This window comes from Oryctolagus cuniculus, chromosome 11 (genome assembly GCF_051225735.1).
Source record: "Oryctolagus cuniculus isolate XC-2025 breed Fujian yellow rabbit chromosome 11, ASM5122573v1, whole genome shotgun sequence".
NCBI lineage: Eukaryota > Metazoa > Chordata > Mammalia > Lagomorpha > Leporidae > Oryctolagus > Oryctolagus cuniculus.
Window position 1 is genome coordinate 52,342,621 of NC_142877.1, and position 24,493 is coordinate 52,367,113.

General features: G+C 50.4%; 1 protein-coding gene across 7 annotated transcripts; it reads left to right on the forward strand.

Annotated features, from left to right (window-relative positions):
* The first annotated feature begins 12,308 nt into the window (after positions 1–12,308).
* DRC2 (dynein regulatory complex subunit 2) lies at positions 12,309–24,310 on the forward strand. 7 transcript variants are annotated; one of them, XM_051845404.3, is made up of 8 exons: positions 12,309–12,690; positions 12,946–13,113; positions 19,074–19,243; positions 20,043–20,181; positions 21,380–21,577; positions 22,088–22,306; positions 23,640–23,792; positions 23,874–24,310. In XM_051845404.3, the coding sequence occupies exons 1-8, from the start codon at positions 12,559–12,561 to the stop codon at positions 24,183–24,185; spliced, it is 1,491 nt and encodes a 496-aa protein (XP_051701364.3). In that variant the 5' UTR covers positions 12,309–12,558; the 3' UTR covers positions 24,186–24,310. The 7 variants fall into 7 exon arrangements, 6 of the variants coding, with proteins under 6 accessions (XP_051701364.3, XP_051701367.3, XP_051701365.3 ...); XM_051845407.3 differs by having other exon boundaries at positions 12,311–12,398; XR_016216707.1 differs by lacking the exon at positions 23,874–24,310 and having other exon boundaries at positions 12,318–12,690; positions 22,059–22,306; positions 23,640–23,777.
* Positions 24,311–24,493: the final 183 nt, after the last annotated feature.

The following is a 24,493-nucleotide window of genomic DNA, read 5'->3' on the forward strand; positions in this document are numbered from 1 at the left end:
TCCAGAGGTGGCACCAGTGAAATTCTACCACACTTTCAAATAAGAAATAACGCCAAGTTATCATAAATTTTCCCAAATAATAGAAACAAAGACTGCTCTCTTCCACTCACTTTTAGGGCAAGTGCAGTTTTGATACCAAAACCTGATAAAACATTACATAAATGGAAGATTACGCTCCTGGTTACAGACACAAAAACTATAAACAATATGTAAGCCAACAGTACCTATCCATTTACGGAAAGGATAATATAGCATAATACCTTTACCTCATTCCCAAAATGGAAAGTTATTTTACCATTTGAAAATTAGTGTAATTCACTGTATTAACCAAACATGTGAGAAAAATCCCAATTATTTTGTTCATGTATATGGACTCTTGGTTATGATGAAGGGGCACTTCAGAGAAATAGATACAGAAAGGTGTTGGATTAAATCCAATGTTGATTCATTGTGCCTGCTGATTGATTTTCCTAGTAAATCAAGGAGTGAAAGCTTTTTTAATTCGATAAAAAGTAACTTTGAAATTCCTGTGAGCAAACATGATGCTTAGCGGGGAAAGGCTGAAACATTTGAATCAAATCGCCCCCAACCATTTGCCCAGCCCTACTGACACTGTTTACTATTAGGACCTGAATGTCCTAACCAGCATAGGAAAGCAAGACAAAGGAATACAAGATTTGAGAAAAAGCAAAAGCAAACATGCTATTATTCACAGATGATACAATTGTGATATAGAAAATCTAGAGAAATCTATAAATAGAGTGCAAGAATTACTAAGTGGAATGGGGGTTAAGCAGCTTTGTCTGAAACCAGCAACCCAAATGGGAGCACCAGTTCAAGTCCTGGCTGTTCCACTTCTAATCCAGCTCCCTGCTAATGTGCCTGGGAAAGCAGCAGAAAGTGGCCCAAATACACCCCTACGTGGAGGACCTGGATGGAGTTCCAGGCTCCTGGCTTAGGCCTGGCCCAGCCCCAGCCATTGCAGCCATTTGGGAGATGAACCAGCAGATGGAAGATCTTTCTCTGTCTCTCTCTGTTACTCTGCCTTTCAAAACAGGTCAATTAGCTTTTTTAGGAAGAGGTGATAAGTGAGTTTAGGGGTATTGCTAAAGACAAGATTAACTTCCAAAAAGTCAATTTTGTTCTTGTATGTCAGTAACAAACAAAAAAAATTTGAAAAGATGGTATTTTCTGGACTGGTGCTGTGGTGTAGCCGGTAAAGCTGCCATCTGTGACGCCAGCATCCCATATGTGCACCAGTTCGAGTCATGGCTGCTCCACTTCCAATCCTTCTCTCTGCTATGCCTTGGGAAAGTAGTAGAAGATGGCCCAAGTACTTGGGCTCCTGCACCCGCATAGGAGATCCAGAATAAGCTCCTGGCTCCTGGCTTCAGATCAGCCCAGCTCTGGCCATTGTAGCCACTTGGGGAGTGAACCAGCAGATAGAAGATCTCTCTCTCTCTGTCTCTCTCTGTCAATGCCTCTCTGTAACCCTGCCTTTCAAATAAATAAATAAATCTTTAAAAAGAAAAGATGGCATTTTCATTGGAATAAAATATCAAATATCTAATAATAATTCTAACAAAATATGTTTACACTTGTGGATGAAAACATACAATTTTAAGAGAAATCAAAGAAAAACATAAATAAGTAGAATAGCATATTCACACAAATTAGAAGACTCGTTCTTACAAAGATGATAATTCTCTCCAAACTTATCTAGAGATTTGGTGCAATTCCCACAAAATCCCTGCAGCCTGAACACTGACAGCTGATTCATGAATTTATATAGAAATCCAAAAGGCCAAGAATAACCAAGTCTCCCTTCAAGAAGAACACAATGTAAGTTCTTTGTTTAGCACATACCAACACTTTATAACAAATCTATGATAATTAACACAGAGCAGTATTGGTACAGGACAGATAGATTGGTCATCAGAATAGAATAAAGCACCCAACACAGACCCAGGCCTGCATGGCAGTGAGGAAATATCCCCAAGGCATGTATAAAATTGGCCTAAGGGTCAAGACACTGGTTAATGTATCTGCATTCCACATCAACTGCCTACGTTCAATACTCAGTTCCTGTTCAAGATCCTGCTTCATCATGACTCCAGCTTCCTGCCAGCACAGACTCTGGGAGGTAGCAGTGATGGCTCAAGTAGATATGTTCCTGCCACTCAGATGAGAATTGAGTTCCTGGCTCCTGGATTCAGCCTGGTCCAGCCCCTGGCCACAGGGGCCATTTCAGGGAGTGAACTAGGAGGTAGGAGTTCTCTTCTATCATTCTGTCTGTTTCTGTGTGTCTCTGTCTCTCAAATGAATGAATAAATAAGTACATTTTTAAAAACCAACTGCAGGGGGCTGGTGCTGTGATGTAGTAGGTAAAGCCACCACCTGCAGTGCCGGCATTCCATATGGGCACCAGTTCGAGTCCCGGCTGCTCCAGTTCCAATTCAGCTCTCTGCTATGGCCTGAGAAAGAGGTGGAAGATGGCCCAAGTGCTTGGGCCTCTGCACCCACATGAGAGAAGCTCCAGGCTCCTGGCTTCGGATCAGCCCAGTTCCAGCTGTTGCCATCTGGGGAATGAACCAGTGGATGAAAGACCTTTCTCTCTCTCTCTCTCTCTCTCTCTCTCTCTCTCTCTCTCTCTCCCTCTGCCTCTCTGTAACTCTGCCTTTCAAATAAGTAAATAAAAAAAAATCAACTTCAGGAGTGGTGTTGTGGCACAGCGGGTTAAGCTGCCACCTGTGTCGTCATCACATCTCGTATGAGCATGGATTCCAGTCTTGGTTGCTCTGCTTTCCATCCAGATCTCTGCTAATGCATCAGGAAAATAGGCTCCAAACTTATTTTCTCAAGGTTTTTTTAAAAATAGTTTTTCCTTTTACATTTGTATCTAATTCACCTGTTTATTTTTTAAAAATATTTATTCATTTATTTGAAAGACTGAGAGAGAGAGAGAGATCTTCCATTTGCTAGTGCACTCCCCAAATAGCTGCAATGGTCAGAGCTGGACCAGGCAGAACCAGTGGCCTAGAACTCCAGCTGGGTCTCCCTTGTGGGTGCAGGGGTCCAAGCACTAGGGCCATCTTCAGCTGTTAGCAGGGAGCTGAATTGGAAATGGAACAGCTGGGGCTTGAACTGTTACTCTTATGGGGTGCCAGTGTCCTGGGTGGTGGCTTAACCAGATGTGTGACAATGATGACCCCAGAAGACTTCTTAAACGGTGCACAAAACAAATAGCAAGTCTACAAAAAGATTACTTTACATTTCTAAGATATTTTGTTAGTCCAAACAAAAAGAGACTCAGATGGAATTTCAGGCTCCTGGGTTCAACTTGACCTAGTCCTGGCTGTTGCAGATGTTTGGAAGTGAATCAGCAGATGGAAGCCCTCCCCCCCGCCCATCTCTATCTCCCTCTCTTTCCCCCGTCACTCTGTCACTCTGCCTTTCAAGTAGATGAAAATAAAAATAAAAATAAACAAAGGGCATACAATCTGATATAAAAGCAGGCAAGAAACACGAACAGATATACACAAAAGAGGATGTGCAAATGGCAAATAAACAAGGAAAAGAACAAATCCAGATTTGTCTTCCCTGTGCACAATGCTTCTGCCAAAACTGCCACCCGTGGACTCATGGCTTGCCTCATCCGCCCTCACAGTATTCCACGCAACATTGCTTTTGATCAAGGAACTCACTGTGCGGCAAGTGAAGTGTGACCGTGGGCCCGTGCCTACAGAATTCATTGGTCTGACTATGTTCTTCATCAGGCTGAAGTAGATAGCATGATAAAACAGCAGGATGATCTTTTTTTTTTTTTAAGATTTATTTATTTGAAAGTCAGAGTTACACAGAGAGAGAAGGAGAGAGAGAGAGTGAGAGAGAGAGAGAGAGGTCTTCCATCTGCTGGTTCATCCACCAATTGATTGCAACAGCTGGAGCTGCACCGATCTGAAGCCAGGAGCCAGGAGCTTCTTCTGGGTCTCCCAAGTGGGTTCAGGGGCCCAAGGACTTGGGCCATCTTCTACTGCTTTCCCAGGCCATAGCAGAGAGCTGGATAGGAAGTAGAGCAGCTGGGACTTGAACTGGAGCCCATATGGGATGCCAACACCACAGGTGGCGGCTTTACCAGCCCCAGGCTGATCTTTTAAAGCCCCAAGTAACAGTGCCAGCACCATGGGCAGGGTCTTTCAGAAGGTGCTCTGACTCAGAGCTAATCCTCCCACAGCCAGGATCCAGGAATCAAGCAGGTAGAATGGAAGTGACACTGCTCCCATTATGTTGAGAACAATCTCCCAGACTTGTTTCAAGTGTTGCTACAGAATCCCCAAACCTGGGTCCACTTACCCAATGCACAGATAAACCTTGAGCTAAGGCAGACAGATGAGACACACTAGGTGCCCCTTTTGCATTACAGGGACTTGGTCTCAATTATCCCTAGTGATCCACTAGTAAAATTTATGTTTTCTGTTCCCCAGTCTCATGCCCTGCTGGCGTCGAAGTCTTAATTCCAAAGAGTAAAATACTTCCAGTAGGAGGCACAGCAATGACTGCACTGAACTGGAAGCTGAGCCTGACACAGGGCCCCTTTACTAACGCCTCTGCATCAACAGCCAAAGAAAGGAGTGATTGTGCTGGTCAGTGTGGGTGATCCTGACTATCAAAGAGAGCTGAGCGGGGCCTGCATTGTGGTGTAGCAGGTAAAGCCACCACCTGCAGTGCCAGCATCCCATATGGGTGCAGTTCTAGTCCCGGCTGCTCCACTTCTGATCCAGCTCTCTGCTATGGCCTGAGAAAGTGGTAGAAGATGGTCCAAGTCCTTGGGCCCCTGCACCCACGTGGGAGACCTGGAGGAAACTCCTGGCTCCTGGTTCCTAGCTCTTGGCTTTGGATTGGCGCAGCTTCAGCTGTTGCAGCCAATTGGGAAGTGAACCAGTGAATGGAAGACCTCTCTCTCTCTCTCTGTCTCTCCTTCTCTCTGTGTGTAACTCTGTCTTTCAAATAAATAAATAAAATCTTGAGAGAGAAAGAGAGAGAAAGAGAATCTTCTACTATCCACTGGTTCACTTCCCCAAGTAGCTGCAACAATCAAGGCTGAGCGAGGCTGAAGCCAGGAGCCAGGAGCTTCATCTGGATCTCCCATGTGGATGCAGGGATCCAGCTACTTGAGCCATCTTCCACTGCCTTCCCAGGCACATTAGCAGAGAGCTGGATCAGAACTGGAGCAGCCTGGACTCAAACCAGCGCTCATATGGGATGCCAGCACTGCAGGCGGCGGCTTAACCTGCTACGCCACAGCGCCGGCCCCACCATGAGTGTTTCTTCCTTGTTTACTTATGAATATGTTTGTGTGTGTGTGTGTGTGTGTGTGTACTCTTGCATACATAAGTTCTTGTTCCCTTATAGAACATAAATTATCAACTTTATGTCATAATATTTAGGTATTGTTAATTTTACTTGAGCTATTGGAGCGGGAACCATAGCTGGCTTAGTGAGGCAAGACAGAGAAGAAACAGGCCTAGGGCAGGCGACCTCATTAATGACGTCACAGATATCTCTTGACAGACCAACAGTGATTAAGCAGTCAGACCCAAGCCCCCTCCGTGGATGGAGCAGACCAGCAAAAACTGGTTTTACCAGATCAAGTGTGGTTGTAAATTTTTTTTAAGATTTATTTATTTATTTGAAAGGGAGAGAGAGAGAGAGAGCCATTGGTTCACTCCCCAAATGGCCACAATGGCCAGAGCTGTGCCAATCCAAAGCCAGGAGTTTTTCCAGTCTCCCACGTGGGTGCAGGGGCCCAAGGACTTGGGCCATCCTCCACTGCATTCCCAGGCCATAGCAGAGAGCTGGATCAGAAGTGAAACAGCTGGGACTCGAACCAGCACCCATATGGTGCCATTACACCACAGTGCCCATAAGGTGCCATTACTCCCAAGTGGTCATCTTATCCACTGACCAACCTTTGCTTCATGATAATCGTAAAAAACATACCCCTGGGAGGAGACCGAAGATGCTAATGACACACGTAATCTATGTCAGAGCGTGTGCCCCTACTGCACCTGTGCAATCAGAAATTCACCCACCCTTGAAGAATCTGCCTCAGGCCCTGCGCACACACCAGCTCATTCTCAGGGGTGCCCGTGCTATGTGATGGGGTGTCCCCAGCTGAATTTACTCCAAGTCCTTGTCTCAGCATGACAGAAGGATTCAAAGTAGAGACACAGAACAGGATTTATTAAAAGAGGTGACACACACAGAGGTGAATGTGGGCAGCCTCACTCCATGTGCAGAATCTGCTAGCATCACTGCTGCTGCTGCCCCCACTGAAACTGGAGCTGCCTCCTTTATGGGGTAGGGAGTGCACTGGTTGAATATACACATGGGGCGGAGTTTGGGCAGGGTTCAGTGTGCGTGTTGATCCTCTTGGAAGGTTTCATGGTATCTCCGTTGCAGCTCAGCACGTACACATGCTCTTCAAGCTGTCTTCCGCCCAATGGAGGAATGAGGTTCAAGTGCATCATGGGAAGGAGGTGCTGAGTTGGCATGGAAGGCGGTGGGGCTCTCAGCAGGGCAGGGCTGCAGCAAGAAGGAAGCTGGCAGACTCCTACCTCCTCGGTTCACTAACTAGCTCCCTACCTAGCCCACTCGCTCGCCCTCACTCCTTGAGTGAACTTGGCTCTGTCAATAAATCCTTTTCCACCAGCCTTTGTGTCCCTACACTGATGACAAGACCCTGGACCCCTTGGCCACCCCCCATCCACATCATGAGATGTCAAGAAGAGTAGGGGCTGGCATTGTGGCACAGCAGGTGAACATAGTAGATGTTCAGCTAAAGGTACCTGCTCCTACAGTTATTTTTATTAGTTACACTAAAACATCAAAAGAATTTTGTCGGGAAAAGCAAACACAGAGACTCCTGTGTAGGAAGCCAGTGTTTGCAGTGCAGTGCGTTAAGCAGCTGTTTGTGGCACTGGCATCTACTGCAGTGCCACTTCCAGTCCTGGATGCTCCACTTCCACTCCAGCTCCCAGATAATGTGCCTGGGAAAGCATAAGATGATGGTCCAAGTACTTGGGTCCCTGCTACTCATGTAGGAGACCCGGATGGAGCTCCTGGATCCTGGCTTCAGCCTGGCTCAGCCCCAGCTGTTGCAGTTATTTGGGAAGTGAACCAGCAGATGAAGGTCTCTCTCCCTATGTCTCTCCCCTTCTCTCTGTCACTTTCAAAAAATTTATTTATTATTATTTGAAAGGCAGAGCTACAGAGAGGTAGAAGGAGAGAGAGAGAGAGAGAGAGAGAGAGAGAGAGTCTTCCATCTGCTTGTTCCCTCCCCAAATGACCACAATGGCCAGAGCTGGATTGGTCTGAAGCCAGGAGTCATAAGAAGCTTCTTATGGGTCTCTCATGCAGGTTCAGGGGCCCAAGCACTTGGGCCATCTTCTACTGCTCTTCCAGGCCATAGCAGAGAGCTGGATTGGAAGAGGAGCAGCCAGGACTTAAACCAGTACCCATACGGGTGCTGGCACTGCAGGTGGCGGCTTTGCCCACTACGCCACTAAATAAAATTTTTTTAAAGAAGAGTAAGGGCCAGCATTGTGGTATATCAGATAAAACTGCTACCTGCATCCCATACAGGCCATCTTCTACTGCTTTCCCATAGGGAGAGCTGGGTCGGAAGTAGAGCAGCCAGGACACGAACCGGCGCCGCTATAGGACGCCAGCACTGCAGGCGGTGGCTCTACCTGCTATGCTGCAGGGCTCCCCCGTTTCTTCCTCTTATGCTTTTTCTCCTTAGGTTACAAGGAAGCTATTCCTGCCATGGATAACTCCCTGTCCATTCCCGTGGACTCACCACATGAAGCCTTTAGACTAGATGTTCTAAACAAGCAAAGGCTTGTTTTGCAACAGTGTCTGGCCACAAAATAAGGTAGAGAATTGGGAAACCCGGCCACCAAGTGGGACCCCCACCTTTAATCGATCGTCTTCTGTAAGACACAACAAAAATGGCTAGATTTCTTACATTCTGCCTGCATGGCACTTTTTCAACATCCCACCCTTAGAGGGAGCTGTAGGCTCTGTTATACCCATGCCCTCCTGGAGACACAGGGAAACATTTGTGCTGAGCCCCCTCCCCCTCAGCTTGTCCACTTGCTAGAACCATCCCAGGGGTGAGGAGCCCCCACCTCCGTGCCCCTCCAGCCCCAATTCTCTTTCACCTTTTACTAGTCCACTGCATCCACCCTGTTGGAGGATAACCCCACTGGAATCACTTACAACCGGGTAGAAGTGGCCTTTGTCCTCTGAGAGAGGTGGCTGACAGAGACACTGGAGCAGTAGAATTCATGCCTGTTTTTCCATGACTGACTGAAATCAATATAAACAAAAGCCAGGGAGGTAGGGGGCTGATACTGTGGTGTGCTGCATCAAGCTGCCATCTGCTACGACGCACGCATCCTATATGGCCGCCAATTCAAGTCTCAGTTGCTTCACTTCCTATCTGGCTTCCTGGTAATGCTCCTGGGAAAGCCAAGGACTTGGACCCCTGCCACCCACATAGGAGACCCGGATGAAGCTGCTGACTCTTGGCTTTAGCCTGGCTGTTGTGGTCATTTGGGGAGTGAATCAGCAGATGGAAGATCTCTCTCTCTCTCTCTCTCTCTGTCTCTCCCTCTGTCTTTGTAACTCTAACTTTCAATAAATAAAATGAAATAAAATAATTTTTTAAAAAAAGAAGATTCCAGCCTGGTTCCAGGGATGGCTGGTAGAGGCCTTAAGGAGATAAACTAACAGAGATCCCAGCACCCTTGAAGGATTGGTTGCACTTGGTACTCACTTTCTCAGGCAGCCCCAGATATCCGGATAAACTCCAGACTGGAAATGGGCCCCTAACTCCATTGAACCAGATGCTGTAGCATTTGGGGTGTTGACCAATAGAGGCAGGCTGAGGAGGAGCCCACGGAACAGTAGTCCAGACAACAGGTTCTCAGGACAGCATCAGAGCCAGCACCCCAAGACCTCAGTGCCAACCCAGGGAGCGTCCAACCCTGGGCGAGAAGCCCAAGAGATAACGTTTCAGGTGTGGGAAGCTGGACTCTGGGGAGGCGAATGTCCCCGCCCGTTCCCTGCCCCTGATGCACGTAAGAAGGCACTGGAAATGGGTTCACTCTCAGCTCCAAGGGGAGGGGAGTACTCCCTTACTTGAGGACTGAAGGCTCCTGGGTGTTCAGGCAGCTCCCATAACTCATAACCACCTAACCCCTGGAGGACTGGGTGACCCTGGATGTCACAGGTAAGAATATTGATTTTATTCCTTTGAAGATTTATTTATTTTATTTGAAAGGCAGGGTTGCAGAGAGGCAGAGGCAGAGAGAGAGAGAGAGAGAGAGAGAGAGAGAGAGAGAGAGAGAGGTCTTCTATCCATTGGTTCACTCCCCAATTGGTTGCAATGGCCAGAGCTGTGCCAATCTGAAGCCAGGAGCCAGGAGCTTCTTCTAGGTGTCCCATGTGGGTGCAGGGGCCCAAGGACTTGGGCCATCTTCTACTGCTTTCACAGGCCACAGCAGAGAGCTGGATTGGAAGTGGAGCAGTCGGGTCTCAAACCGGCATCCATATAAGATGCCGGCACAGCAGGCGGTGGCTTTACCTGCTACACCACAGTACCGACCCCAAGAATATTGATTTTCTAATTGATGTGGGAACCACTGATTCTGCTCTGAATTCCCAAGTGTTCTGAATTCCTATCTTCAAAGAGTGTGCCACCGTGGGAATAGATGGCAAACCTGCTTCTCACCATTCCTTTGCCTGTCACATACTACCTAACGCTCCTACTGCAGTTACATTACAGGAATTTTCAGGCCAGTGCTGTGGCATAGTGGGTAAAGCCACCACCTGAAGTGCCAGCATCCCATATGGATGCCGGTTTGAGTCCCAGCTGCTCCACTTCTTCTTCTTTTTTTTTTTTTTTAAAGATTTTATTTATTTATTTGAAGGTAGAGTACAGACAGTGAGAGGGAGAGACAGAGAGAAAGGTCTTCCTTCTGTTGGTTCACTCTCCAAATGACCGCAATGGCCAGAACTGCGCCAATCTGAAGCCAGGAGCCAGGAGCTTCTTGCCGGTCTCCCACATGGGTGCAGGGGCTCAAGGATTTGGGCCATCCTCTACTGCTCTCCCAGTCCATAGCAGAGAGCTGGATTGAAAGAGGAGCAACTGGAACTAGAACCGCCGGCTGTTCCACTTCTAATCCAGCTCCCTGGCCTGGGAAAGCAGTGGAGGATGGCCCAAGGACTTGGGCCATGTGGGAGACCTGGAAGAAGCTCCTGGCTTCAGATTGGCCCAGCTCTATCCATTGCGGCCATTTGGGGAGTGAACCAGTGGTTGGAAGACTTTCTCTCTCTCTCTCTCTCTACCTCCGTCTCTCTGTAATTCAACCTTTCAAATAAATAAATAAATCTTTAAAATAATAATAATAATAATAATAATAAGCTATACAAAGTACACCAAACATTAGCTTAAGGCAGTACCACTTAAAAAAAAATTAAAGGAATTTTAGGGGCCAGCATTGTGGCACAGTAGGTTAAGCTGCTGCCTGCAATTTTGGAGCTCTGGTTTGAGTCCTGTTGCTGCACTTCCCATCCAGCTTCCTGCAAATGCACCTGGGAAATAAGGGGAAGATTGCCCAAGTACTTGGGCCCCTAAAACCCACATGGGAGACCCAGATGGAATGCCTGGCTCTTGGCTTTGGCCTGATCCAGCCCTGGCTGTTGCAGCCATCTGGGGACTGAACCAGCAGGTGGAAGATCTCTTTCTCTGTCTCTCCCTCTCTCTTTGAGACTCTGCCTGTTAAATAAATAAAAATAAATCTAATTTAAAAGTGTAAAAATTACAGGAATTTTTAGCTGGGTACCTCAGTCCATAATTAAACTTTGACCCCTTGAGACACGCCTACAAGATAATTTGTTCTACATTTATGAGTCATTTCCAGCTGACACGCTTTTCCTACTCCTTATCTTTCTTAGGAAATTGTCAATGACAGGAAAATACCCTGGAAACTTTCCCACCATAAAAGCAAAAGGAGGAACTATTACTACACACCATGAAGTTAATCTTTTTTAAGATTTATTTTATTTGAAAATCAGAGTTACAGAGACAGAGGACCAGATATATATAGAGAGAGATCTTCTATCTGCTGGCTCACTACCAAAAATGGCTTCAACAGCCAGAGCTGGGCCAGGCTGAACCCAAGAGTCAGGAGCTTCATCTGGGTCTCCCACATGGGTGTAGGGGCTCAAGGAAACTGTTTTTCCAAGGCACATTAGCAGGGAGCTGAATTGGAAGTGGAACAACCGGGACTCGAACAGGCGTGCCTATGGGATGCCAGCATTGCAGACGGTGGCTTAACCTGCTATGCCACATCTCCGGCCCCTACAAAGAGGTTCTTTAATCTTAATGTTACTTCACAAATATCCTTTTATCCTGCCATATCAGCAGGTTGAACAGGGAGCCATTAAATTTGGAGCAAATATCATGTCTAGGTTTAACATGGGCTGGTGCTAAGCTTCACCCTGCTGCAGTGGACATCATTGTTGCAATCAGAGCAGAAGGAAAATGGAGGTGCTCTGTGTGTTGGAGTCATGAGATGCTTGCAGACGACACTGAGAAAGCTAACAAAGGAATTAGCCTAGAAAACTATCCATCACTGGGGCTAGTATTGTGACATAGTTGCTTAAGCTGCTACTGGTATCCCATCTTGGAGTGTTGGTTCAAGTCCCAGCTGCCACGCTTCCCAGTTTCCTGCTAACGTGCCTGGGAAGGCAGCACAGGATGGCCCAAGTACTTGGACCCTTGCCATCCATGTGGGAGACCTGGATGGAATTCCTGGCTCCCGGCTTTGGCTTGGCCCAGCCCCAGCCATTGTAGCCATTTGGCAAGTGAACCAGTGGACCAATGGATAGAAGCTCTCTCTCTCTCTCTCTTTTCAAGTAAGTAAATCCATAACTAAATCTATTTTTAAAAGAAAATATCCATTATTTACAGCAGCAATGGGCTGCGCGTGTGAAGACTTGTATGTGTGTCCAAGGAGGAACGCACTTGGGCTACATATGCATATAGCGCTGTATCTGTGTGCGTGACGGCATGAAGACAACGTCTCTCTGGTTATGGTGAATAAAGTATACGATGAAAAACAGCACCCAGGAGACAGAAAAAGACTCTCTCCGAAACTTACCGCGGTCCTCCAGCCGGCAGGGGGCGCTCCAAGACAGAGCCCCTCCTCCAGGCCTCTGGTCGCGCCATCTTGGCCAGACACTCGTTGCTAGGAGACGAGACGCCGCTCTCTCCCTGGAAAGCGGTCTCTGGGGCAGCAGCAGTGCTGTCCCCTGCCCAGCCGAGGGTACTTCCGGGAGGCCTCCCTCTCTCTCTCTCTCTCTCTCTCTCTCTCTCTCTCTCAGGGCATCTTCTCTCTCCCTTCCACCGCCCCACCTGTAACGCGGGCCGCGGCGGGCCGAAGCTTCGTGCCTGGGTCCAGTCCCCCACCCCCGACCCGCGCAGCCATGCCTAAACGAGGGAAAAAGGCCAAGATCCCTTTGTCGGAAGAGGAGCAGCTGCTGCTGTTTCAGCAGAAGTTGCTAGCGGAGGAAGAGATAGCCAAGAAGAAAGAGAGGCTCCTCAGCCAGTTCTTGAAGGTGATGGCGGCCCCCCACCTCCTGTAGGGCCGGTGAACCCCGCGCAGCGACACGGCTCTGGAGGCGGGGAGCTAGGTCAGCCGCCAGCTGTCACTCACGCCGTCCGGAGTGGTGACGTGTTCCCTGGAGAGGGGTCACTACAGACTGCAGCCGGCTGTGTCGCCAGGTGCTCAGCTCCCTGTCCTACAAGGGGTTCAAGTGTCAGCCTGGTTTTTGGCCTTGACCTCCTGGATGTGTGTTTATTCCTGTACGCAGGACAAGCTGGCCAAGGAGGAGCACAACAGTGCTCTGAACCTCAATAAAATCAACACGCAGTGGAGAGCCATCCTGCGGGAAGTGAAGACCAGGGAGCTGCACAGGGACATTGAAATCCTCAGCCAGACGTTTGAGCGTGTGGTGGACTGCAAGGACAGTGTCATCAAGGTGGGCGCTCTTCCTGAGGAGACACGAGTATGGCTGCCTGGGTCTCTGTTTTTGTTTTGTTTTGCAGAGAGAGAGAGAGAGAGAGAGAGAGAAAGTCTTCCATCCACTGGTTCAGTTCCTCAAATGTTCCCCAAACAGCCAGGGCTGGGTCAAGCCAAAGCCAGGAGCCAGAAGCTTCTTCCCGGTCTCCCACACGGGCACAGAGGCCCAAGCACTTGGGCCATCTTCTGCTGCTTTCCCAGGTGCCTTAGCAGGGAGCTGGATTGGAAGTGGAGGAGCCAGGACCTGAACTTGTGCCCACATGGGATCCGGCATCACAGGTGGTGGCTTTACCTGCTACGCCACAGCGCCAGCTCTGTTCTCTTCTTGATAGAATGGGCAAGTGAATTAATTAATCAGTCTTAAATCCTTCACAAGACACAGGCTAGTGGTACTGAGTTTTTACTGAAACGAGTAATTGAACATTGGGCACTACTCACTCCCTCGGGCATCTACTGCCCCAACCCAGTCCTATACCATAAGACACCATAGACCTCAGCTGGTGACTCGAATTCAGTCCCATGCCTTCATTTCAGCGTCAGAAGGCTCAGTTTCCGAGAGCAGAGTTGACTGATCCATGGTATGACAAGTCAGAGCCAGGTCGGGAGTAGGGGTGCCCTGACTCCAGTCCAGTGCTCTGTTCAACCAAATTGTTTGGCTTCTTTGATTCAACTTCAGTAGCCCTGGGTCAGCTGGGAGATCTCCATGGGTCATGCATTTAGTCAGCCATCCCTATGCTCTCGGGAGATTTTTTCCCCCTAAGATTTATTTATTTATTTGTTTTAAAGGCAGGGTAACAGGGGAAGAGGGTTGGGGCAGGGAGAGTCTTTAGCAGCCAGGCCTAGGCCAGTCCAAAGCTAGAACTCCGTCGGGGTCTCCCACATGGGTGGCAGGGCCCTAAGCACTTGAGCCATCTTGCTCTGCATCCCAGCCACATTAGCAGGAAGCTGGGTCAAAAGTACAGAGTAGGGGCAGGTGCTGTGGCGCAGCGGGTTAACACCTTGACCGGAAGTGCTGGCATCCCATATGGGCACCGGTTTGAGACCTGGCTGCTTCACTTCCAATCCAGCTCTCTGCTGTGGCCTGGGAAAGCAGTGGAGGATGGCCCAAGCCCTTGGGCCCCTGCACCCGCGTGGGAGACCCAGAAGAAGCTCCTGGCTCTTGGCTTCAGATTGGCGCAGCTCCAGCCATTGCAGCCAGTTGGAGAGTGAACCAGTGGATAGAAGACCTCTCTCTCTCTTTGCCTCTCCTCTCTCTCTCTCTCTACCTCTTCTTCTCTCTCTGTGTAACTCTGACTTTTAAATAAATAAATAAATCTTTAAAAATAAAAAAATTAGGAGCCGGCGCCGTGGCTCAATAGGCTAATCCTCCACCTTGCGGCGCCGGCACACCGGGTTCTAGTCCCGGTCGGGGCACCGGATTCTGTCCCGGTAGCCCCTCTTCCAGGCCAGCTCTCTGCTATGGCCAGGGAGTGCAGTGGAGGATGGCCCAGGTGCTTGGGCCCTGCACCCCATGGGAGACCAGGAAAAGCACCTGGCTCCTGGCTCCTGCCAGGATCAGCGCGGTGCGCCGGCTGCAGCGGCGGCCATTGGAGGGTGAACCAACGGCAAAAGGAAGACCTTTCTCTCTCTGTCTCTCTCTCACTGTCCACTCTGCCTGTCAAAAAAAAAAAAAAAAAAAAAAAAAAAAAATTAGGCCGGCGCCATGGCTCAACAGGCTAATCCTCCACCTTGCGGCGCCGGCACACTGGGTTTTAGTCCCGGTCGAGGCGCTGGATTCTTTCCTGGTTGCCCCTCTTCCAGGCCAGCTCTCTGCTGTGGCCAGGGAGTGCAGTGGAGGATGGCCCAAGTGCTTGGGCCCTGCACCCGCATGGGAGACCAGGAGAAGCACCTGGCTACTGCCTTCGGATCAGTGCGGTGCGCCGGCCGCAGTGGGCCGGCAGTGGCGGCCATTGGAGGGTGAACCAACGGCAAAAGGAAGACCTTTCTCTCTGTCTCTCTCTCTCTCACTGTCCACTCTGTCAAAAATAAAAAATAAATAAATAAAATAAATAAATAAAAAAGTACAGAGTAGCCAGGACTCGAACCAGGGGCTCCAATATGGAATGCTGATGTCCCAGGCAGCTGCTTAACCCACTACACCATAACAGAGGCCCCTCAGGAGGTTCTTGAGTTCTGGATTCTACCACATTTTCTTCAACAAAACCTTTTTCCCATCTTAAAATCCTAAAGTAAGGAGAAAGTATACATTACCTCTGGAACACACACATCTCTCCTTTACAGCCTGTCCCCCAGTGAGAAAATTCAGCAGGCTCTGAACAGTTTTAGGAAATGTACATTAAGAGTCTCTGAGTTTGCAAGGCCGGCGCCGCGGCTCACTAGGCTAATCCTCCGCCTAGCGGCGCCGGCACACCGGGTTCTAGTCCCGGTCGGGGCGCCGGATTCTGTCCCGGTTGCCCCTCTTCCAGGCCAGCCCTCTGCTGTGGCCAGGGAGTGCAGTGGAGGATGGCCCAGGTGCTTGGGCCCTGCACCCCATGGGAGACCAGGAAAAAAGCACCTGGCTCCTGGCTCCTGCCATCGGATCAGCGCGGTGCGCCGGCCGCAGTGCGCCAGCCGCGGCGGCCATTGGAGGGTGAACCAACGGCAAAGGAAGACCTTTCTCTCTGTCTCTCTCTCTCTCACTGTCCACTCTGCCTGTCACAAAAAAAAAAAAAAAAAAAAAAAAAAGAGTCTCTGAGTTTGCAGAACCCATTATAATACATCAGAAGTCCTCACCTCACCAGATTTTTTTTTAAGATTTATTTTATTTATTTGAAAGGCAGAGTTAGAGAGGGAGAGACAGAGAGGTCTTCTCTCCACTGGTTTACTCCTTATATAACTGCATCAGCCTAAGCTGAGGCTGATCTGAAGCCAGGAGCCAGGAGCTTCTTCCAGGTCTCCCACACGGGTGCAGGGGCCCTGGGCCGTCTTCCACTGCTTTCCCAGATGCATTAGCCATTAGCAGGGAGCTGGATAGGAAGTGGAGCAGCTGGGATGCGAACCAGTGCCCATATGGGATGCTGGCACTGTAGGCACGGCCCCTAAGATGCCACTTGGGATGCCTGTCTCCCATATGGGAATGCCTGGACTTGAGTCCCAGCTTCGCTTCCATTCCAGCTTCCTGCTAACATGCACCCTGGGACGTGGCAGGTGATGACTCAAGTACTTGGGTCCCTGCCACCCCCATGAGAAACTGGGATAGAGTTCCTGGCTCCTGGCTTTGGTTTGGCCCAGCCCCAGCTGTTGTGAGCAAATGAACCCACAGATGGAAGAGATCTTCCAAATAAATAAAAATGTAAAATTCAATTAAAAAAAGAAACAAAAACAAAACCCCCGCAACATTGTGCAAATGTTAGTGATCCTCATTTGCTCTCTAAGAAATGGTCCTGGCCAAAGCCATCAATCTAGAATTGTGGCCACTTTTCATCAGTCTTTTTTTTTTTTAAGATTTTATTTATTTTATTTGAGAGGTAGAGTTATAGACAGTGAGAGCAAGAGACGGAGAGAAAGGTCTTCCATCCACTGGTTCACTCCCCGAATGGCCACAGCGGCCAGACCTGAGCCCATCTGAAGCCAGGAGCCAGGAGCAGCTGTATTAGTAGATGCATTAACAGGGAGCTGGATTGGAAGTGGAGCAGCTGGGACTCGAACTGGTGCCCATATGGAATGCCAGAGCCGCAGGTGGCGGCTTCACTGGCTGTACCACAGTGCCAGCCCCTAGAGGTATGTTTTATATAAGAAATGCTGATGCTTTCTCTTCCCTTCATATACTAGTTGTTTTGGCTGTCTGACACCCTCCAGTGGTCAGTGATTTAAGTACCCTTATGAACTTTAATCAAATGATTGCTGCCTTTCAATCCTGGCAGTCCAAATATTATGGATACTCAAACTATCCCTTTTTTGCTAGTGGAAGTGTTCCAGGTATCCATTGCTACATAATAAACCATTCCTCAACTAGTGGCTTAACACAACTTCTCGTTACCACTGCTGGTTCTTCAGCTGGCCGAGCTCAGCGTGGCTCTTCCTTGTGATCTCTCTCTCTCTCTCTCACTCTTTTTTTTTTTTTTTTTTTTTTTTTGACAGGCAGAGTTAGACAGTGAAAGAGAGACAGAGAGAAAGGTCTTCCTTTTTCCGTTGGTTCACCCTCCAATGGCCGCTGCGGCCGGCGCACCACGCTGATCCAAAGCCCAGAGCCAGGTGCTTCTCCTGGTCTCCCATGGGGTGCAGGGCCCAAGCACCTGGGCCATCCTCCACTGCACTCCTGGGCCACAGCAGAGAGCTGGACAGGAAGAGGGGCAACCGGGACAGAATCTGGTGCCCCGACCGGGACTAGAACCCATGTGCCAGCACCACAGGCGGAGGATTAGCCTAGTGAGCCGCGGCGCCGGCCCCTTGTGATCTCTTAAGCCAGAAGTTTTCAGTCAAATGTCAGTTGGAGCTGCAGTCACTTAAGGCCTAACTGAACTGGATGGCCAAGGAGCTGGGCGCTCATTCTGCCGTCGGTGGGGCTGCTCTCACCTGGCCCCTCCATGTGCCTCACAGCAGCAGGACGGCTGGAGCATCCCAAGAGCAAGCCTTGGAAGGCGCAGGAAGAAGTTGCTAGGCCAGCGAAGGGCAGTGCCACCATCCGCAGTTGATTCTAGCAGTCGCAGGGTCTGCCCAGTTCACGGGGATGGAGGAGACTCAGCCTTCTGATGGTGATAGTGGCGAGATCACCCTGCAGAAAACTGCGGGATGGGAGACAGCTTTGCTCATCTCAGGAAAGGTACAGCCTCCACAGTGAACCACTTCATGTTGGTCTCTGAGTGCTTCCCACATGACCTGCTTGGTCCTAGATCACTTTTTTGCTGTCTTATATGACAGGATACTCTAGTCCAGGTTCAATTTATTTTCTGCCTCAGATCAGAGCAGCCATTTTACCAAGAACCCCTCACCCCCACTCCGCCAGTTCCCTTTAGTGGTAGCAAATCAGCGTAAATGCTTATTGTCCACAGGACACTGGCTGGCTTCTTGCTTCTTTTTTTTTAAGATTTATTTATTTATTTGAAAGTTACACAGAGAGAGAAGGGGAGGCAGAGAGAGAGAGAGAGAGTGAGAAAGAGGTCTTTCATCTGCTGTTTCACTCCCCAATTGGCTGCAACAGCCAGAGCTGCACCGATCCGAAGTCAGAAGCCAGGAGCTTCCTCCGGGTCTCCCACGCAGGTGCAGGGACCCAAGAACTTGGGTCATCCTCTACTGCTTTCCCAGGCCATAGCAGAGAGCTGGATCAGAAGTAGAACAGCCGGGACTCCAACTGGCGCCCATAAGGGATGTCAGCACTGCAGGTAACGGCTTTACCCACTATGCCACAGCACTGGCCCCAGGCTACTTGCTTTATGTTCAAGAGTAGAGGAGGGCTGGTGCCGTGGCTCACTAGGCTAATCCTCTGCCTGCGGTGCCGGCACTCCGGGCTCTAGTCCCAGTTGAGGCGTCGATTCTGTCCCAGTTGCTCCTCTTCCAGTCCAGCTCTCTGCTGTGGCCCGGGAGTGCAGTGGAAGATGGCCCAAGTGCTTGGGTCCCTGCACCCGCATGGGAGACCAGGAGGAGGCACCTGGCTCCCGGCTTCAGATCGGCTGCAATGCGCCAGCCGTAGTGGCCACTTGGGGGGTGAACCAACAGAAAAAGGAAGACCTTCTCTCTGTCTCTCTGTCTCACTGTCTAACTCTGCCTGTCAAAAAAAAAAAAAAAAAAAAAAAAAAAAGAGTAGAGGAGTCTGAATCCCTCCAGTCAAAGAACTGGCATTAGGAACTGAAGGGGAAATGCCATCGTGCCGCCCAGCTGGCCAGCCGAGTACACGTTTATTTTCTCAGCCAGAGCGGTGACTCTCTCCTTTCTCCCTCTCAGTCCTTAGCAAAGGACCTGTCAGAAGCTGAGGAGCAGTATGCCCACGCCCTCCGCAGCCACCTGCACAACATTGACCAGCTCTTGGCCCTGCAGAGGCGCCGGCTGAGCCTCCTGGAGGAGAGCTATGTCATGGAGCTGGAGACCCTAACCAAGGAGTTTGAGACAGAAAGGTGGGGACGCCTAATGAAGGTGGGGGACTGAACCCAAGGCCGTGCTCTCAGAAGGTCCTGGTGCCTTCTCCGTGAACTCAGTTTTAGGCCTGAGGCCCTAGCCTGCCCTTACCTGTGCCACATTCCTTGTCTGTGTTTACTCTTTTTTTTTTTTTTTTTTTTTTTAAGATTTATTTATGTATTTGAAAGTCAGAGTTACACAGAGAGGAGAGGCAGAGAGAGAGAGAGAGAGAGAGAGAGAGAAAGGTCTTCCATCTACTGGTTCACTCCCTGATTGGCTGCAACAGCCAGAGCTGTGCTGATCCAAAGCCAGGAGCCAGGAGCTTCTTCTGGGTCTTCCACACAGATGCAGGGGCCCAAGCACTTGGGCCATCTTCTACTGCTTTCCCAGGCCATAGCAGAGAACCGGATCGGAAGTGGAGCAGCTGGGTCTCGAACCAGCACCCACATGGGATGCTGGCACTGCAAGCCAGGGCGTTAACCCGCTGTGCCACAGCACCAGCCCCTCCCTGATCTACTTTTACCTGTTGAAATCCAACACATCTGGCAGGCGACAGGGATGGGGAGAGGCTCTCACCGCAGCCTTTGGTGCTTTGCGATTTTTGTACCATATGAGTAGACACTACCCATCCAGCAGCCAAAATAAAATCATCTTAGTTATTCTTTCTGGCTCCCCCATCAGTTCTATAGAATCTGTTCCACGGTGTAGTCCTTATGGCATCCCCGACTGCTGCACGTTGTCCTTGTTGGTCCAAGGATAAACATGTTCTACCCCTCACAGCCTCTCCTTTCCCCACAGGAAGACAATTCTTGAACAACATGAGAAAGAGATCCACTACTTACAGGACGTCTTCATGGCCATGGAGCAGAACTACATAGATTCCGAGTATGAAAGCAAACTGGAGTTCCAGAGCATGTGGGATGACCTCAAAAACAAGGTGAAAAGGGGGCGAGTGGAGGAGGAAGCGCCGGGAGAGAAGTGAGAGACTTAGCGAAGGTGGCTAGCACTAGAAGCCCCCTTCGGCCCAAGCAGGTGATAAAGTCCGTTGCTGCTGCAGGTGACCTCCTCCCGCCCCCGCCTCGCCATGGTGCTGCTAGTCATTTGGTCAGGAGGGCAGACCATTCTAGAATGTCAAGGGAATGCATTTTGGAGCTACAAGGCAACAAGGAGGTCATCTGGCTTTCTCCCTGTGATTTGCAGGCAAGGAAGTTAAGACCCAAAGAGTTAAACTGACCTGCCAAGAGGGCGTGCTGCTGGTTTGTGGCAGAGCAAGAGGAGAACATGGGTCCCCTGCCCCTGGGTCCAGAGTGCTTGCAGCCACCTTGGAGGCTGCAAACTTAGCCTACAGACCTGGAGGTGGGGGTGGGACCATTTGTTTCAATTTTACCCCACAGTGGTTTTTTAAATTTTTTTTAAAGATTCATTTGTTAGGCTGGTGCCCGCGGTTCACTAGACTAATCCTCGCCTGCGGTGCCGGCACCCCGGGTTCTAGTTCCGGTCGGGGCGCCGGATTCTGTCCTGGTTGCTCCTCTTCCAGGCTGTGGCCAGGGAGTGCAGTGGAGGATGGCCCAAGTCCTTGGGCCCTGCACCTGCATGGGAGACCAGGAGAAGCACTTGGCTCCTGGCTTCAGAAGGCACGGTGCACTGGCCACAGCGCGCTGGCCACAGTGGCCGTTGGAGGGTGAACCAACGGCAAAGTAAGACCTTTCTTTCTGTCTCTCTCTCTCTCACTGTCTAACTCTGCCTGTCAAAAAAAAAAAAAAAAAAGAGATTTATTTATTTATTTGAAAGACAGAAAAATAAAAAAAAAAAAAGAGAGAGAAAGAGGTCTTCCATCCATTGGCTCACCCCCCAAAATGACTGCAACAGCCAGAGCTGGGCTGATCCGAAGTCAGGAGCCAGGAGCTTCTTCCAGGTCTCCCATGTGGGTACAGGGGCCCAAGGACCTGGGCCATCTTCCACTGCTTTCCCAGGCTGTAGCAGAGAGCTGGATCGGAAGTAGAGCAGCCAGGACTCAAACCAGCACCCATATGGGATGCTAGCGCTGCAGGCGGTGGCCTTACCCTCTATGCCACAGATCTGTCCCCCGTGAAAGGGCAATTCTAATCCTTGCCTGTCTGGGGGCTGCTTCCTAGAATTTAGAAGAGAAGCATTTCCTAAGGCTGCAGCTGGAGAACATAGTGGAAGATCTGTGGAAAAGGTTCCAGGATGCACTCAAGAATTACGCCGACGCCACCGAGGATCGGAAGATCGCCTTCGAGACTCTGAAGGTGAAGGATGAGAAGAGCTCGAAAGAGATTGAGGCGCAGATGAAGAAAATACAGAAGCTGCAGGTTAGCGACACAGCAGTGCTCTGCCGGCCCCTTTATCCCCTTTTCTTTCTTAAGATTTATTTGAAAGGCAGAGTTACAGAGAGAGAGGGAGAGGGAGAGAGAGAGGGAGAGAGGGAGAGAGAGAAAGAGGGAGAGAGGGAGAGAGAGGTCTTCCATCTGCTGGTTCACTCCCTAAATGGCCACAAGGCCAGGGCTGAGCCAGGTTGCAGTCAGGCACCAGGAACTCCATCCAGGCTTGGCAGGGGCCCAAGCTCTCGGGGGTGGGGTGGGGAGCAGCATCTTCTGCTTTTATCTCAGGCGCACGGAGTTGGATAGGAAGTGGAGCAGTTAGGACTCCAGCCAGTGCTCATATGGGATGCCAGTGTCACAGGTGGTAGCTTCACCGGCCGTGCCACAGCGCCAGTTGCCAGTGGGCCTCAGTTTGGGAAAAGATAACACCTGATTTCAGTCCCTGGGCTGCCCTTTGGCCTGTCTCCCTAAGCTGGGGGTCAGGCACATCCTCTCCTCCAGGAGGCCATCAGCATTTCAAAAGGCAAGATCCTGCTGCAGAGCCGCGAGAGTGAGGATCAGAACCAGTACATCCGTAATGACAAGGAACTGGTCCTTGTACAACTGCGGAAACTTAAGGCCCAGAGGACCCGGGCTAGGGAAATAGCCCAGGAGAACTTAATGAAGCTAACCCTGGAAAGTAACGCCACCCTCAAGGCCCTGAGAAAGATTGTGGATAAGGTAATGGGGGTGGGGGGTGGGGGGTGGGGGGGGGGAGGTGGCAGGCAAAACACAGCCAAGGAAGCTCATTTCCTGCAAGGTGCAAGCGATTTGGGAGAGTTTAGAAGAGGGCTTCCTTCTATTCCCTACTCCAGTAGACACTTGAAACACTTTCAAAACAAAACAAAACAAAAGGACCAGTGCTGTGGCTTAGTAGATAAAGCTGCCGCCAGCAACACTGCCCCCTTATCCTCCCATATGGGCACTGGTTCTAGTCCTGGCTGTTCCACTTCCCATACAGCTTCCTATTAGCAGCCTGGGACTTTTTTGCTGCTTTCCCAGGTCATTAGCAGGAAGCTGTGTAGGAAGTGGAGCAGCCAGGACTAAGTGCCCATATGGGATGCTGTTGTCACAGACAGCGAAACGCCTTCTTTGTCCCTTGCTTCTCCCTCTGTTACAGTGGAAATGAAATGAATTACTAATGTACTTTTTTTTTTAAGATTTATTTATTTATTTACACAGAGAGAGGAGAAGCAGAGAGAGAGAGAGAGGTCTTCCATCCACTGGTTCACTCCCCAGATAGCCACATGGCCAGAGCTGAGCCAATCCGAAGCCAAGAACCAGGAGCCTCCTCTAGGTCTCCCACATGGGTGCAGGGGCCCAAGCACTTGGGCCATCTTCTACTGCTTTCCCAGGCCACAGCAGAGAGCCAGATCGGAAGTGGAGCAGCCGGGTCTCGAACTGGCGCCCATATGGGATACTGGCACTTCAGGCCAGGGTGGTTTTTGTTTTTGTTTTTGTTTTTGTGTGTGTGTGTGTGTGTTTATGTTTTTTGACAGGCAGAGTGGACAGTGAGAGAGAGAGACAGAGAGAAAGTTTTTCCTTTTTGCTGTTGGTTCACCCTCCAATGGCCGCCATGCTACAGCCGGCACATCGCGCTGATCCGAAGCCAGGAGCCAGGTGCTTCTCCTGGTCTCCCAAGCAGGTGCAGGGCCCAAGCACTTGGGCCATCCTCCACTGCACTCCCTGGCCACAGCAGAGAGCTGGCCTGGAAGAGGGGCAACAGGGACAGAATCTGGCGCCCCGACCGGGACTAGAACCTGGTGTGCCGGCACCGCAAGGCGGAGGATTAGCCTAGTGAGCCGCGGGGCCAGCCCAGGCCAGGGTGTTAACCTGCTGTGCCACAGCACCAGTCCCATAATGTCCTAATTTTATAAAGTGAGCATTTAGATAGTGCTGACAAGGGGCAAGCAGCCCCTTGTGAGGTGTGTCTGTAAGGCCGCCTTCCCCTGGGTTTAAGGAGAGCCGACTCCACCCCCTTTCCTAACACCAAGCCCCTTCCGGCTCCCACCAGGGCGAAAAGATCCTTAAACTTGCTGAAATATGTAGGAAATTCGAAACGGAAGAAGAAAAGGTGCTGCCTTTTTATTCATCCGTGCTGACTCCCGAGGAGCAGGAGGAGATTGAGGAGCAGAACCAAGAGGAGCTGACCGAGGAGCTGGTGGAGGTAGGAGCGGGGCATTGGGCAGCGGCAGCCACAGCTGGCCGAGCCTGCGCACTGCCTGTCCCTGTGACCCCCTCCCCTCAGGTGATGGCAGACTATGTCGGGATGGAGAACTTCTGGAAAAGGTACAACAAGGTGAAACTGGAGAAACTGAGCCTGCTGCAGCGGCGCACGCGGCTCCTGGAGATCAATGGGAAGCTGCGGGAGATGCTTAAGCAGTACTTGGATGGCATCTCGGTGAGCGACGAGGTACTGAGCCAGCTCAACCCGCTCTTCATCGTCAATCACCAGAGCAACCTGCCCCCAGTGGCACCTGGGCCCCAGCCCCCCAGCAGAGAGCCTGCGGCCGCTTACAATGTCATCGAGGCAGCCCATGTGATCGCCCACACCCTGTGACCCCCCTCAGGAGAAAAGTCTCTTCCCAAGCCCGAGTCGTGCATGTGTATGTGCGTGTGCACGCGCACGTGTGCTCCCTCTCAGAGCCATGAGGACTGTGCTATTAAAAACGTCCATGTCTGTGAGCTCTCCTGTCTGAGCCATACTAGACAGAGAAGTCCACGCTGAGGACTCCGGGCCCGAGCAGACGCTCAGTGACACTGCTGCTCGGTGTCGGGCACCAATGGGAGCCCAAACTTACCTGCAGGACCTAGAAGATTCACGGCCAGGTCCTCAGGGTGTGTTAGGACAACAAGAGGAGGCCAGGC

Excerpts from the sequence above, each read along its gene's own strand:
- DRC2 (XM_051845404.3), top strand. The coding sequence starts at position 12,559 with ATGCCTAAACGAGGGAAAAAGGCCAAGATCCCTTTGTCGGAAGAGGAG. Across the intron at positions 13,114-19,073 it reads GCAAGGACAGTGTCATCAAG|TCCTTAGCAAAGGACCTGTC; the intron begins GTGGGCGCTCTT and ends TCTCCCTCTCAG. Across the intron at positions 23,793-23,873 it reads TGACCGAGGAGCTGGTGGAG|GTGATGGCAGACTATGTCGG; the intron begins GTAGGAGCGGGG and ends CCCTCCCCTCAG.